Source organism: Oncorhynchus mykiss, chromosome 8 (genome assembly GCF_013265735.2).
Source record: "Oncorhynchus mykiss isolate Arlee chromosome 8, USDA_OmykA_1.1, whole genome shotgun sequence".
NCBI lineage: Eukaryota > Metazoa > Chordata > Actinopteri > Salmoniformes > Salmonidae > Oncorhynchus > Oncorhynchus mykiss.
In genome coordinates, this window is record NC_048572.1 from 37,686,292 (window position 1) to 37,698,392 (window position 12,101).

The 12,101-nt window shown below is 45.2% G+C and overlaps 1 protein-coding gene across 1 annotated transcript in view; it reads left to right on the plus strand.

Annotated features, from left to right (window-relative positions):
* The window catches only part of LOC110530909 (fibronectin type III domain-containing protein 1), an 81,475-nt gene that overhangs the window by 34,167 nt on the left and 35,207 nt on the right, over window positions 1–12,101 (plus strand). Inside the window, exons 10-15 of the mRNA XM_036986868.1 lie at window positions 1,668–1,862; window positions 2,062–3,359; window positions 3,822–5,189; window positions 5,341–5,452; window positions 5,678–6,019; window positions 11,249–11,281. Coding sequence (XP_036842763.1) covers window positions 1,668–1,862; window positions 2,062–3,359; window positions 3,822–5,189; window positions 5,341–5,452; window positions 5,678–6,019; window positions 11,249–11,281 — 3,348 coding nt within the window. The remainder of the gene's footprint in view (window positions 1–1,667; window positions 1,863–2,061; window positions 3,360–3,821; window positions 5,190–5,340; window positions 5,453–5,677; window positions 6,020–11,248; window positions 11,282–12,101) is intronic.

The window sequence follows — 12,101 nt, forward strand, 5'->3', positions numbered from 1 at the left end:
ATGATTAGGTTATGGAATATGCCAGAGGACAGAATAACAAACAGCTTTTTAACTGGGTTTAAACACACAACTACCCCTGGAGAAAGGAAATCAATTCCACAATTAAGGAAGCTGATCTACAACACATATTTCAAAACAAATTACTCTGCAATGTCAATATGATCAAACACAAGTTAATCCTAACCTACAAAGAAAAATAGTCAACTGACATATGGCTAAACCCAAACTCAGAACTCAGAACAACCAGATCAAAAACGGCAACAATCCAGAACCTTATATCACCTCTCACTTAACCAGAAACCAATGGTCCTTGTGTGCTCAGTTGAAAACCGGGATAGTGCCTCTGGCAATTGAAGTAGGTAGGTTCAATGCCATAGATGAAGAAGAATGAATATGTACAGTCTGTGATTTAGGAGAGGTAGAGAATGAACTGCACTTTTTATTGTATAATACTTTATATGATCATTTGAGAGCTATACTGTTTGATACAATTTTTCTGGAATAGAGATGAAGAAAAACTTGAATGGCTATTTTAGCAAAGATGGTTGCAACTTTTATCTCCAAAGCTTGGGAGATGCAACAAGACAAGTTAAAAGGTTTTTGTTTTGTTTTGTTTCCTCAATTGTCTGTCATTGCCGTATGAACGTATGTTTCTACTGAATATACACTGAGTATACAAAATATTAAGAACACCTGCAGCTTCGTTAAATAGTACCCGTAAAACACCAGTCTCATCATCAACAGTGAAGAGGCGACTCTGGGTTGCAAAGAAAAAGCCATATCTCAGACTGGCCAATGAAAATAAAAGATTAAGATGGGCAAAATAACACAGACACTGGACAGAGGAACTCTGCCTAGAAGGCTAGCATCCCGGAGTCGCCTCTTCACTGTTGACGTTGAGACTGGTGTTTTGCGAGTACTATTTAATGAAGCTGCCAGTTGAAGACTTGTGAGGTGTCTGTTTCTCAAACTAGACACTCTAATGTACTTGTCCTCTTGCTCAGTTGTGCACCGGGGCCTCCCATTCCTCTCTCTATTCTGGTTAAAGCCAGGTTGCGCTGTTCTGTGAAGGGAGTAGTACACAGCGTTATACGAGATATTCAGTTTCTTGGCAATTTCTTGCATGAAATAGCCTTCATTTCTCAGAACAAGAATAGACTGACGAGTTTCAAAAGAAAGTCTTTGTTTCTAGCCATTTTGAGCCTGTAATTGAACCCACAAATGCTGATGCTTGAGATACTCAACTAGTATAAAGAAGGTCAGTTTTATTGCTTCTTTAATCAGAACAACTGTTTTCAGCTGTGTTAACAAAATTGCAAAGGGGTTTTCTAATGATCAATTAGCCTTTTAAAATGATAAACTTGGATTAGCTAACACAACGTGCCATTGGAACACAGGAGTGATGGTTGCTGATAATGGGCCTCTGTACACCTATGTAGATATTCCATTAAAAATCAGCCGTTTCCAGCTACAATTGTCATTTACAACATTAACAATGTCTACACTGTATTTCTGATCAATTTGATGTTATTTTAATGGACAAGAAAATCGCTTTTCTTTCAAAAACAAGGACGGTGTTTGAACGGTAGTGTACTTTGTGTCCCTCATTTACTCAAGTGTTTTCAGTTGGTGCTAATTTGTAATGATCCTGGTCCTCCTCCCCTCAGAGTACATAATGTCCTATGCTCCTGCCATGAAACCCTTTGGGATGAAGTCAGTGACATACCGCGGCAGCACCACCTCAGCCATCATAGACGGCTTCCTGCCTGGGGACCTCTACATCTTCAAGATCAGAGCCACCAACAGGAGGGGCCAGGGCCCCCAGACCAAAGCCTTTAGCGTAGCCATGCCTGGAGGCACCGGTAAGCATATCTACTTTGTGTGTGTGTGTGTGTGTGTGTGTGTGTGTGTGTGTGTGTGTGTGTGTGTGTGTGTGTGTGTGTGTGTGTGTGTGTGTGTGCGTGCGTGCGTGCGTGCGTGCGCCTGCCAACGTGATGTTAGTTACATTTCTAATGTCCTAATGGTGTGTACACTTAACTAATACTCCATCTTACTTGCCAGCCAGCAGTGCTGCCTCCTCGCCAACTCAAGGTGGCCGTAGAACCAGCTACACCCCTTCTCAGACGTCCAAACAGGACAGTTACCGTGACGATGTCGTCAACCTCCAATTAGAAGACGTGACCAAGGAGCCGACCACACCCACTCAGACCACATCTGCCCCGCCCTCCTCCAGGCGGACACGGCCCCTCACCAAGACACGCTCCCATCACAGCATCTTCTCAGATGTGAGGGGCACGGTCAGGAACAGGGCGACCAATCAGCGACTAGGAGCCGGTACTGCTCCGGCCAGAGACAAGGGGAGAAAGACAGAAACAGAGGATGAACAGGAGGAGGAGAACAAAACAACAGAAACCACTCGAGACGAAGAGGAGGAGAAGCTCACTAACGAAGATGTGGAGGAGAAGAAAGAAGCAGTGACTCAGAACAATGTTGTTCCTTCTACACCTGAGGACAGTGGCTACGTCAGAGGGAGTGGTAAAGGGAAGGATGTAGATGAGCCCTCCAGACCAAGCCTCAAAACAGAAGTTCCCTCATCAGAGGGCTCCTCATCATCTTCTAAACCCTCCTACCCTCTCCGCAAACCTCTCTCTGGCAGACGCATCAATTCTGGTCGAAGACCATTCTCCCGGACATCAGTCTCAGGGTCAGTGTCCCAGTCAAAGACACAGGATGCAGAAAAGGACAGCGCCTCCTCATCCTCCTCATCTTCTTCGTCCTCCAGCCCATCCCCAAACGAGGAGTCTGCAGCCATCAGGAAGGACGACACTGTCACCAACTACTCCGAGGGCAAAAAGACCTACGACCAGCCAAGTGCCACAGCGGCCAAACCCTCCACCTCAACCCCTACCCCAAACCAGGCCGTCTCAGAGCCCAAGACCGAGGCACCATCTGTGGGAAGAGGATCTGCTCTGCCGGGCCGTGGATATGGTTATGGCAGGCGGAAACCCGGGATCCTGTCTCGAGGGAATCCAAATGGCCGGGTTCTTACTGGACTCATCAAACCTGGGTCAGACTCGACTTCCGCCGGCATGTCCCAGTCCACTCTACCGACCAAAGGCAAGATCCCAGAAACATCACACACTGACGGCTCACACACTCCTAGCACACAGGACTTAACACACCACCAGGACAATAATGACTACAACGACTACAAAGTCACAGAGGCAGAGGCCACCAAAGAAGAAGAACCCACTTCCAGTTCCCGGACCATTTCCACTAAACATTCTTCTGAGGACAGGACACAGGACAAGAGAGAGGAGGGAGGGAGGGGAGACAGGAGAGAGGAGCGAGGGAGTGGAGGTAGGAGAGGGGATGGAGGGAGGGGAGACAGAAAAGTACAGGAAAGGAGGGGAGACAGGGGAGAGGATGGAGGGCGTGAAGACAGGAGAGAGGAGCGAGGGAGGGGGGACAGGAGAGTAGAGCGAGGGAGGGGAGAGAAGAGAGAGGAAGAAGGGAGGGGAGACCGGAGAGAGGATGGAGGGAGGGGAGACAGGAAAGAAGATGTGGGGAGGGGAGAGAAGAGAGAGGAAGAATGGAGGGGGGACCGGAGAGAGGATGGAGGGAGGGGAGACAGGAAAGAAGATGGAGAGAGGGGAGACAAGAGAGAGGAGGGAGAGAAAGGAGACAAGAGAGAGGAGGGAGAGAGAGAAAACAGGAAAGAGGAAGGAGCGAGGGGAGACAGGAGAGAAGAGGGAGAGATGGAAAACAGGAAAGAGGAGGGAGCGAGGGGAGACAGGAGAGAGGAGGGAGAGATAGAAAACAGGAAAGAGGAGGGAGGGAGGGGAGATAGGAGAGAGGAGGGAGGGAGGGGGGAGAACTACTACAACACCCCAGCTCCCCCACCTTCCAAGACACCTGCTCCCCCTGCCTCCAGGATTAACCCCTTTGTGAAACGTCACCAGAGCAGGTTTGGAACAGGGATGGGGAGCAGTAGCAGGGTGTCTTCCCCCCGCGCGGACGGGAGGGTTCCCTGGAGCAGGACAGCCTCCTCATCCTCTGTTGGGGCTGGAAGACCCATCCTGAGAGGATTCCCCTCTAGGACAGCTGCCTCGGGGGCAGCATCTGCCTCAGGGGCTTCAAGGACCTCCGCAGTGCAGGAGACCAGTGAGGATGCTAAAAAACCCTCCACCCTCTATCCGTTAAAGAATGGGGTGGGGGCTGGGGCACTTAAACCCTCTCTGCCCAACAGAAATACTGTTCTAGGTGAATCGAGGAATCCCATCACCTCCTCTTCTTCTTCTTTCTCCTCGTCCTCCTCCAACTCCTCCTCTAGTAGTCGTAGAAACTCCAGTGAGCCCGTCCACAGAGGAAGCAGCACCAGGGAGGACAGCAGTAATGACCATAAGGAGGACTATCTCTACAAGGGGAGTAAGGAGATGTATGAGTGGAATGAGAAAGTCACAGACCCAACCACCGCCCCCAAAACTACTGCCACCACTACCACTGCCACCACTACCACTACCTCAGCCCCAACTACCGCCCGCAGGGTGCCCCAGAGTAGGGCCATCGAGAGTGTGGACAGGGAAGCCACACCTGGTAGAACCAGGCCCGGTTTCATCCCCGGTTCTACGCTCCCCCGCCGTACCATTATAGGTCCCAACGGGAGGGTGCGATCTCCCCTGCTCATAAACAGGCAGACAGGTTCTAGGTTCCCGCTTAGAGCACAACCAGCACAGAGCACACGGTTAGGTTCCTCTAACACAAACACATCATCTTCCTCTTCTTCCTCTTCCTCCTCTAGTCTGTCGCAGCCAGATCACGGGGTTAGCGGGGCCGCTAGTGTTAGCACTGGAGGCTCCTCCCCTTCCCTCTCTCGCCCCTCCCACAGACAGACCTCCATTGGCAGCAGCCAGGGATCTCAAGGCTCCTCTTCCTCCTCGTCATTCTCATCCAGAGACTCTGTGGTGGGCCAGGGTACAAGGACACGCTACCCCAGCCGGTCAGACCCCCATCTCAGGAGTAAAACCCCCAGTGGAGGCCTCAAGCCCGGTTACGGAAATGGTCATGGAAATGGTAAAAATGGCCGCCCCAATCTCACGGCGACCAGTGACAAAGAGTCCAGCACATCCAATGACAACACCAAACCTAATGGAAGAAGGTACATCACTGGGCCTGATGGAGCCAAGTGGGTATGTGTGTCTGTGTCTCGATACATTTTATTGCAAAGTAAAGGGGATTGAAAGGAGACATTTCATCTACATGGTTAACCATTCTGCAGACTCTCCGTAATATGTTTCCCTATGACGTATCTCCAACCCTGGGACGTGTTCTATTCTCCAGGTGTTGGACTTGGATAAGGGGGTCCTGATGAACGAGGATGGCAGGGTTCTCCAGGACTCTCAGGGCCAACCCAAGAGGGTGGTTCTGGGAGAGGACGGACGCACCATCTTTGGTGAGATACTGTCAACTAATCCCTTCTCTTATATTGAACACTGTTTCTAGGAGTATTAAAGGTCTACATTCCTAAGAGCTTTGTAATGTGTTGGTATATAAAGACACTTCGCCCCCCCCCTATTTATTCCTCCTTAGGAGAAAGGGAGATATCACACTTACAACACAGACCCATACTGTTTTGTTTACACATATAGATAACTGATTGATTGTTCTCCCCTGCTAGACCACCAGGGCAGCCCATTGGTGAACCAGGAGGGCCAGGCTCTGTTTGGTCACGGACGGGAAAGCCAACCGGTGGTCAACCCCAAAGACAAGTTCCTGACTGTGGGTGGCAAACCCATCATTGGCCTGGACCAGGCTAAACCAAGGACCACAACCACAACCAGACCTCCTACCACGACCACACCTGAACCGACAACGCTACCAACCACCACTGAAATGTCCACAGAGGAGACTATAACCATGCCGGTGTTCCCGACCTGTCCTCCAGGAACATTTTTGATCAGGGATGATGAGGGATTCCCAATGCTGGATGCTGATGGCATCCTGGACTGTTATCCTGAAGGCAAGTCTGACTAACGCTGACTAACGCTTCTGTATGTACTGTCAGATTACTAGTAGTGTTATAGTAATCAAACTAGTACTATCATTGTAGTAGTACTAGTAGTAGTTGTAGCTGTTGTAGGGCCAGTTTCCCAGACCCAGATTAAGCCGATTTCAGAGGGGTGTACTACGACGCTAGCTAGATCTACTCAGGTTTTTATGAAGCTAGCCAGCTTCAGTTAGCTTCACATTCCAGTTCAGGCTTCATTCATGTTACGAAGGAGGATATTTATCCTCTATCTTCTGTTAATTCCAGCCAGGCTTGTGACTGCGCTTGTATGTCGCAAGTGGATAATCCCAGCAAGTCAAACGACAAACTCTTCATTTGACAATGGTGAAACACCAATCCATGTCAGAGCCACATTTTCATTTTTGCCAAAATCAGCATGAAAGAGAAGTTACCTCGCATATTCAGCAGGCTGTTGTCACGTAGTATAGTCATTCAAAAGTTTTACTATCTGTGAAGTTTCAAATGCATCCTGTCGTTACTAAATGTGTAAGGTGATAGATATTTTAATATTTTTTCAAATGTACGCAAAAAAAATATTTTATTAATAAAATATTTAATCAGCCGTCTTCCTAAAATTAAGCGGATGATGATGCAATCTTAGTCAGAGGGAGGGAATCTGATGTAAATGGCCCTCAACTCGTGGCTCAGACAGTTAGCTGTGAGTTATCCTTCCCCGGAAGTTACAGCTGAAGAATTCATTGCCTGAAGGATTCAAAATTGACCTGGCTAAAATGTGGGCCACCTTCGTGTCAACAGTTATCCTAAGATGAACTCCGAATTGACCAAAGTTAGCTCACTAAATAATTTATCCCGCTTCTTAGTATACCTCTCTGGATTTATGCACTTTCAACTGAGAATGATTTTCAGTCCAGGACTAGGCTTATTCTGGGCTTGTACAATCTATTACATCTTATGCAGGCTAAAAGCAGTGGATCAGAATGGAGTCTGTCATCAGTTAGTCTGTGAGCTGTTGTTGTTTACCATCTCCATAACATACTGACCATAATAAGTAGAGAGCCCTGCAAGATCTGGCCAGGCACAGTCGAGACCAGTGGAACCTGATCAGGACCTGGGTCCAAATACTTTTTGAAAAATGTTCAAACACTTTGAGCATTTTCCTTAGCCTGGCTGGAGTTGGCAGGCTAAAGGCTGGTTTACAGTTGGTCTCTCGACATGTCTGTAGACAGTTGTCGCAATAACATCATGAACATCCTACTGTTGCCGGAATTCAAACTTGTCGTTGTCGTTATGAGAAAGTGTGAACACAAAAACGACAGGCTGTATGACATCAGCAGCCTGGTGGTCCAAAATAGCATAACTGGAGTATTTTAACACCAGTAAACCCATCTGTTTAAAAATGTATTTGCTACAGTGCATTCGGAAAGTATTCAGACCTCTTGACTTTTTCCACATTTTGTTACGTTACAGCCTTATTCTAAAATGTATGAAATCTTTTTTCCCCTTATCAATCTACACACAATACCCCATAATGTAAAAGCAAACAGGTTTTTAGAAATTTTAGCAAATGTATAAAAAAAAAGAAATATTACATTTACATAAGTATTCAGACCCTTTACTCAATACTTTGTTGAAGCACCTTAGGCAGCGATTACAACCCCTAGTCTTCTTGGATATGACGCTACAAGCTTGTAGTAGTGGAAAAAGTACTCAATTGCCATACTTGAGTAAAAGTAAATACACCTTAGTAGAAAATGACTCAAGTAAAAGTGAAAGTCACCCAGTAAAATACTACTTGAGTAAAAGTCAAAAAGTGTTTGGTTTTAAATATACTTAAGTATCAAAAGTAAATGTAATCGCTAAAATATACTTAAGTATCAAAAGTAAAAGTATAATTCATTTCAAATTCCTTATATTAAGCAAACCAGGTGGCACGATTTTCTGGTTTTTCATTTATGGATAGCCAGGGGCACAATCCAACACTCAGACACCATTTACAAATAAACATTTGTGTTTAGTGAGTCTGCCAGATCAGGAGGCAGTAGAGATGACCAGGGATGTTCTCTTGATAAGTATGTGAATTAGACAATTTTCTGGTCCTGCTTAGCATTCAAAACATAACGAGTACTTTTGGGTATCAGGGAAAATGTATGGAGTAAAAACAACATAATGTTCTTTAGGAATGTAGTGAAGTAAAAGTAAAAGTAGTCAAAAATATGAATAATAAAGTAAACTCCAGATAGTCAAAAAAAACAACTTAAGTAGTACTTTAAAGTATTCTCACTTAAGTACTTTACACCACTGCAAGCTTGGCACACCTGTATTTGGGGAGTTTCTCCCATTCTTCTCTGCAGATCCTCTCAAGCTCTGTCAGGTTAGATGGGGAGTGTCGCTGCAGAGCTATTTTCAGGTATCTTCAGAGATGTTCGATAGGGTTGAAGTCCAGCCTGGCTGGGCCACTCAAGGACATTCAGAGACTTATCCCGAAGCCACTCCTGCTTTGTCTTGGCTGTGTGCTTAGGGTCGTTGTCCTGTTGGAAGTTGAACCTTCACTCCAGTCTGAGGTTCTGAGCGCTCTGGAGCAGGTTTTCATCAAAGATTTCTTTGTATTTTGCTCCGTTCATCTTTTCCTGGATCATAGCCAGTCTCCCAGTCCCTGCCGCTAAAAAACATCTCCTCAACAGGATGCTAACACCAGCATGCTTCACCGTAGAGATGGTGCCAGGTTTCCTCCAGACATTGTGCTTGGCATTCAAGCCAAAGAGATCAATCTTGTTTTCATCAAACCAGATTATCTTTTTTCTCATGGTCTGAGTCTTTAGGTGCCTTTTGGCAAACTCAAACCAAGCTTTCGTGTGCCTTTTACTGAGGAGTGGCTTCCATCTGGCCACTCTACCATAAAGGCCTGATTGGTGGAGTGCTGCAGAGATGGTTGTCCTTCTGGAAGGTTCTCCCATCTCCACAGAAGAACTCTGGAGCTCTGTCAGAGTGACTATCGGGTTATTGGTCACCTCCCTGACCAAGGCCTTCTTCCCCGATTGTTCAGTTTGGCCAGGCGGCAAGCTCTAGGAAGAGTGTTGGTGGTTCCAAACTTCTTCCATTTAAGAATGATGGAGGCCACTGTGTTTTTGTGGACCTTCAATGCTGCAGACATTTTTTGGTACCCTTCTCCAGATCTGTGCCTCGACACAATCCCATCTCTGACTTCTACAGACAATTCCTTCAACCTCATGGCTTGGTTTTTGCTCTAACATGCACTGTCAACTGTGGGACCTTATATAGACAGGTGTGTGCCTTTCCAAATCATGTCCAATCAGTTGAAGAAACGGGATGCATCTGAGCTCAATTTCGAGTCTCATAGCAAAGGGTCTGAATACCTATGTAAATAAGGTATTTCTGGGTTTTTATTTTTATACATTTGCAAAATATTTTAAAAACCTGTTTTTTGCTTTGTCATTATGGGGCAGTGTGTGTAGATTGATTTATTTGATTGCATCCATTTTAGAATAAGGCTGTAACAAAATGTGTCAAGTGGTCTGAAAACTTTCCAAACGCACTGTATATGTCAATCTAGCAAGTCAGGTAACTAAAATCAACTTTCTAAACAATGTTTTGGTTTAGTTTTAGCTTGTTAGCTAGCTATCTATCCAGCTTCTTAAATTTAGCAAATGTTTATTCATTATTGTAGGAAAATAAATTCACAACGAGATCATTATTTACAAGTTAATGGCAAGCTAATTACAGAAAATATTGTGCGATGACTGTGACAAAATAAGCATGGCATTCTACCTGGGAATTTTAGAACTTGTGCACTCATTGCGGTCTCAGTCAGGTAACCATGGCAACGGACCCAGCAACAGGGTCAAAGTTGAACTTTTTTCATCTGCCTGCAGCAAGGAAAATGACAGTCGTAGCGACAGTCTACAGACATTCCACAGGAGTATAAATTAAATGTTGCTTTGAACAGTGAGACTTGTCGCATTCTAATTGTCTCCATACATGTCGATAGACAAAGTATAAACCAGCCTGAAGATGGGCAGGGTTTGCAGTTTTGGGACTATTCTATTGGTGCCATCAGATGTATTATTTTTATTATTTTTAATAGTATTTGAATCCAGATCTGATGGGAACCACATCAGGGCCAGCCACATCCTAACCCATTCCCTGAGCTAAGCAGTTAGTCTCACTACACAATTATATTTACCACAAGACACACAATTAACACATACTTGTTAGCAATTTGTGTTATTCTTCTATAACACAGACCGTCAAAGCAAATCAGGGGGAGAAAAAATATATTTATTCAAAGAGAACAAATCAATAGTTGTTATGCTGGAAAGTAGATGGCAGATGGTCATTCTTCCCTGGCCTCAATGTTTCTCCTCTGAACAAAGAGACAGGATGTAGTTTATACCCAAGCCTAGCCTGTGGTTGTTCAATTAGAATTCCTTGCAGTAAAATTGGGCCAATGGCCAAGTATTCAGTTTCAGGCTCAACGTATAGACAATTCAGACCAATGAAAACTTGCCACCTCACATGTAGGTATGAGTCCCAGACTGGAATTCCACCCGTGTCCCTGACCCATTAATCTTCAGTTCCCCATGACAAATAAACTATTTCCATTGATCATTAATTCGCCAGTACAGAAAAACAACTATCTTCCATTGATGGTTAATTCCCTCTTGACTTTTAGTCCTCTGTATTGTGTATTTATCTTTGAATATTCTTACACGTCCAAACACACTTTTATGGCTTAGACCTAAGTGTTCCGTAGGGATTAACACAGTACAGACGCAAAGCCCACATTCAGACACATACATAGTACACATACATAGTATTAGGCTCTTATTGTAACAAACATACACCCAAAAGCAGACAGCCATAAGTCATGTGTTTTCCAACGGAATTCTCATTTTTTAAGGGAATAACCATCTCTAGTTGGTTTGAGTTTACTACATGGCAATTGAGATGACTAAGAACAAATAACGGAGGAAATACTTCCTTCTTAGCTCAAAACAGTGCACCATTTTTGTGCTGGAGCTAGAAAGACAAGTGAGTGTTGCTGCATGTTTATACAGTACGTGTGTGTATATTTGTGTGTGTGTGTGTGTGTGTGTGTGTGTGTGTGTGTGTGTGTGTGTGTGTGTGTGTGTGTGTGTGTGTGTGTGTGTGTGTGTACAGTGGTTTCTGGTCATGCTATAGCCTGTCTCACTTCTCCTACAGAGGAATCCTCGGGACTGGAAACGGACTCTATGGGTATGGTTGCCATGTTGTCTGATGCTTTAGCCATTGAGGAAGGTACCCGGCTGAGTAATGGCTATGTACCGACGGCCGTAGGGCTGGGCCTGCCTGCCTGCATTGTTTATCTATCAGTTCATCTGTTTGTTGACTGTTTCCTCTATTTGATGTTTCCTTGCCTGTGGTCTTTTCTATGGTCGGTTGTGTGTTTGTTTGGGTTGGGTTTGGGTTCCTTCCATCATCGGCTGTGTTTCTGATGTTTCATCTGGCCAACTCAACTCAACCGCTACAGTGTCTGTGAACTGCATTACTAACCCGGAGAGAATGCGCTGGCATGCTCTACTGTACTGTTCTGCTCTGTGATTTTGCTGCATGTGATGATGACTTGTGTGATGATTTACACTACATAACCAAAAGTATGTGGACACCTGCTCGTCGAATATCTCAATCAAAAATCAGCAAAGATTGACACCAGTCCAGCCGACGCTTGGCATTGTGGATGGTGATCTTAGGCTTGTGTGTTGCTGCTCGGCCATGGAAACCCATCTCATGAAGTTCCCAACGAACACAAATTTGAAGGCGTGTCCACATACTTTTGTATATAGTATATAAAGTGTATCATGTCATGTTATGGTATACTGGTAATGCATGGTCATTCATGGTTTCAGTGAATGGAGGAACTGTGATTACGTTATGTTTGGTAAGCATACGCCATGATGTTATACTTTGATTAGTGCCATGAGAAAACTATTGCTCGTATATGCACTACTCGACAAATTGCATCCCAATATATTTAGTGTTTCCCTGCAAGGCTGTGTGTGAGGCACATGATGGTGTC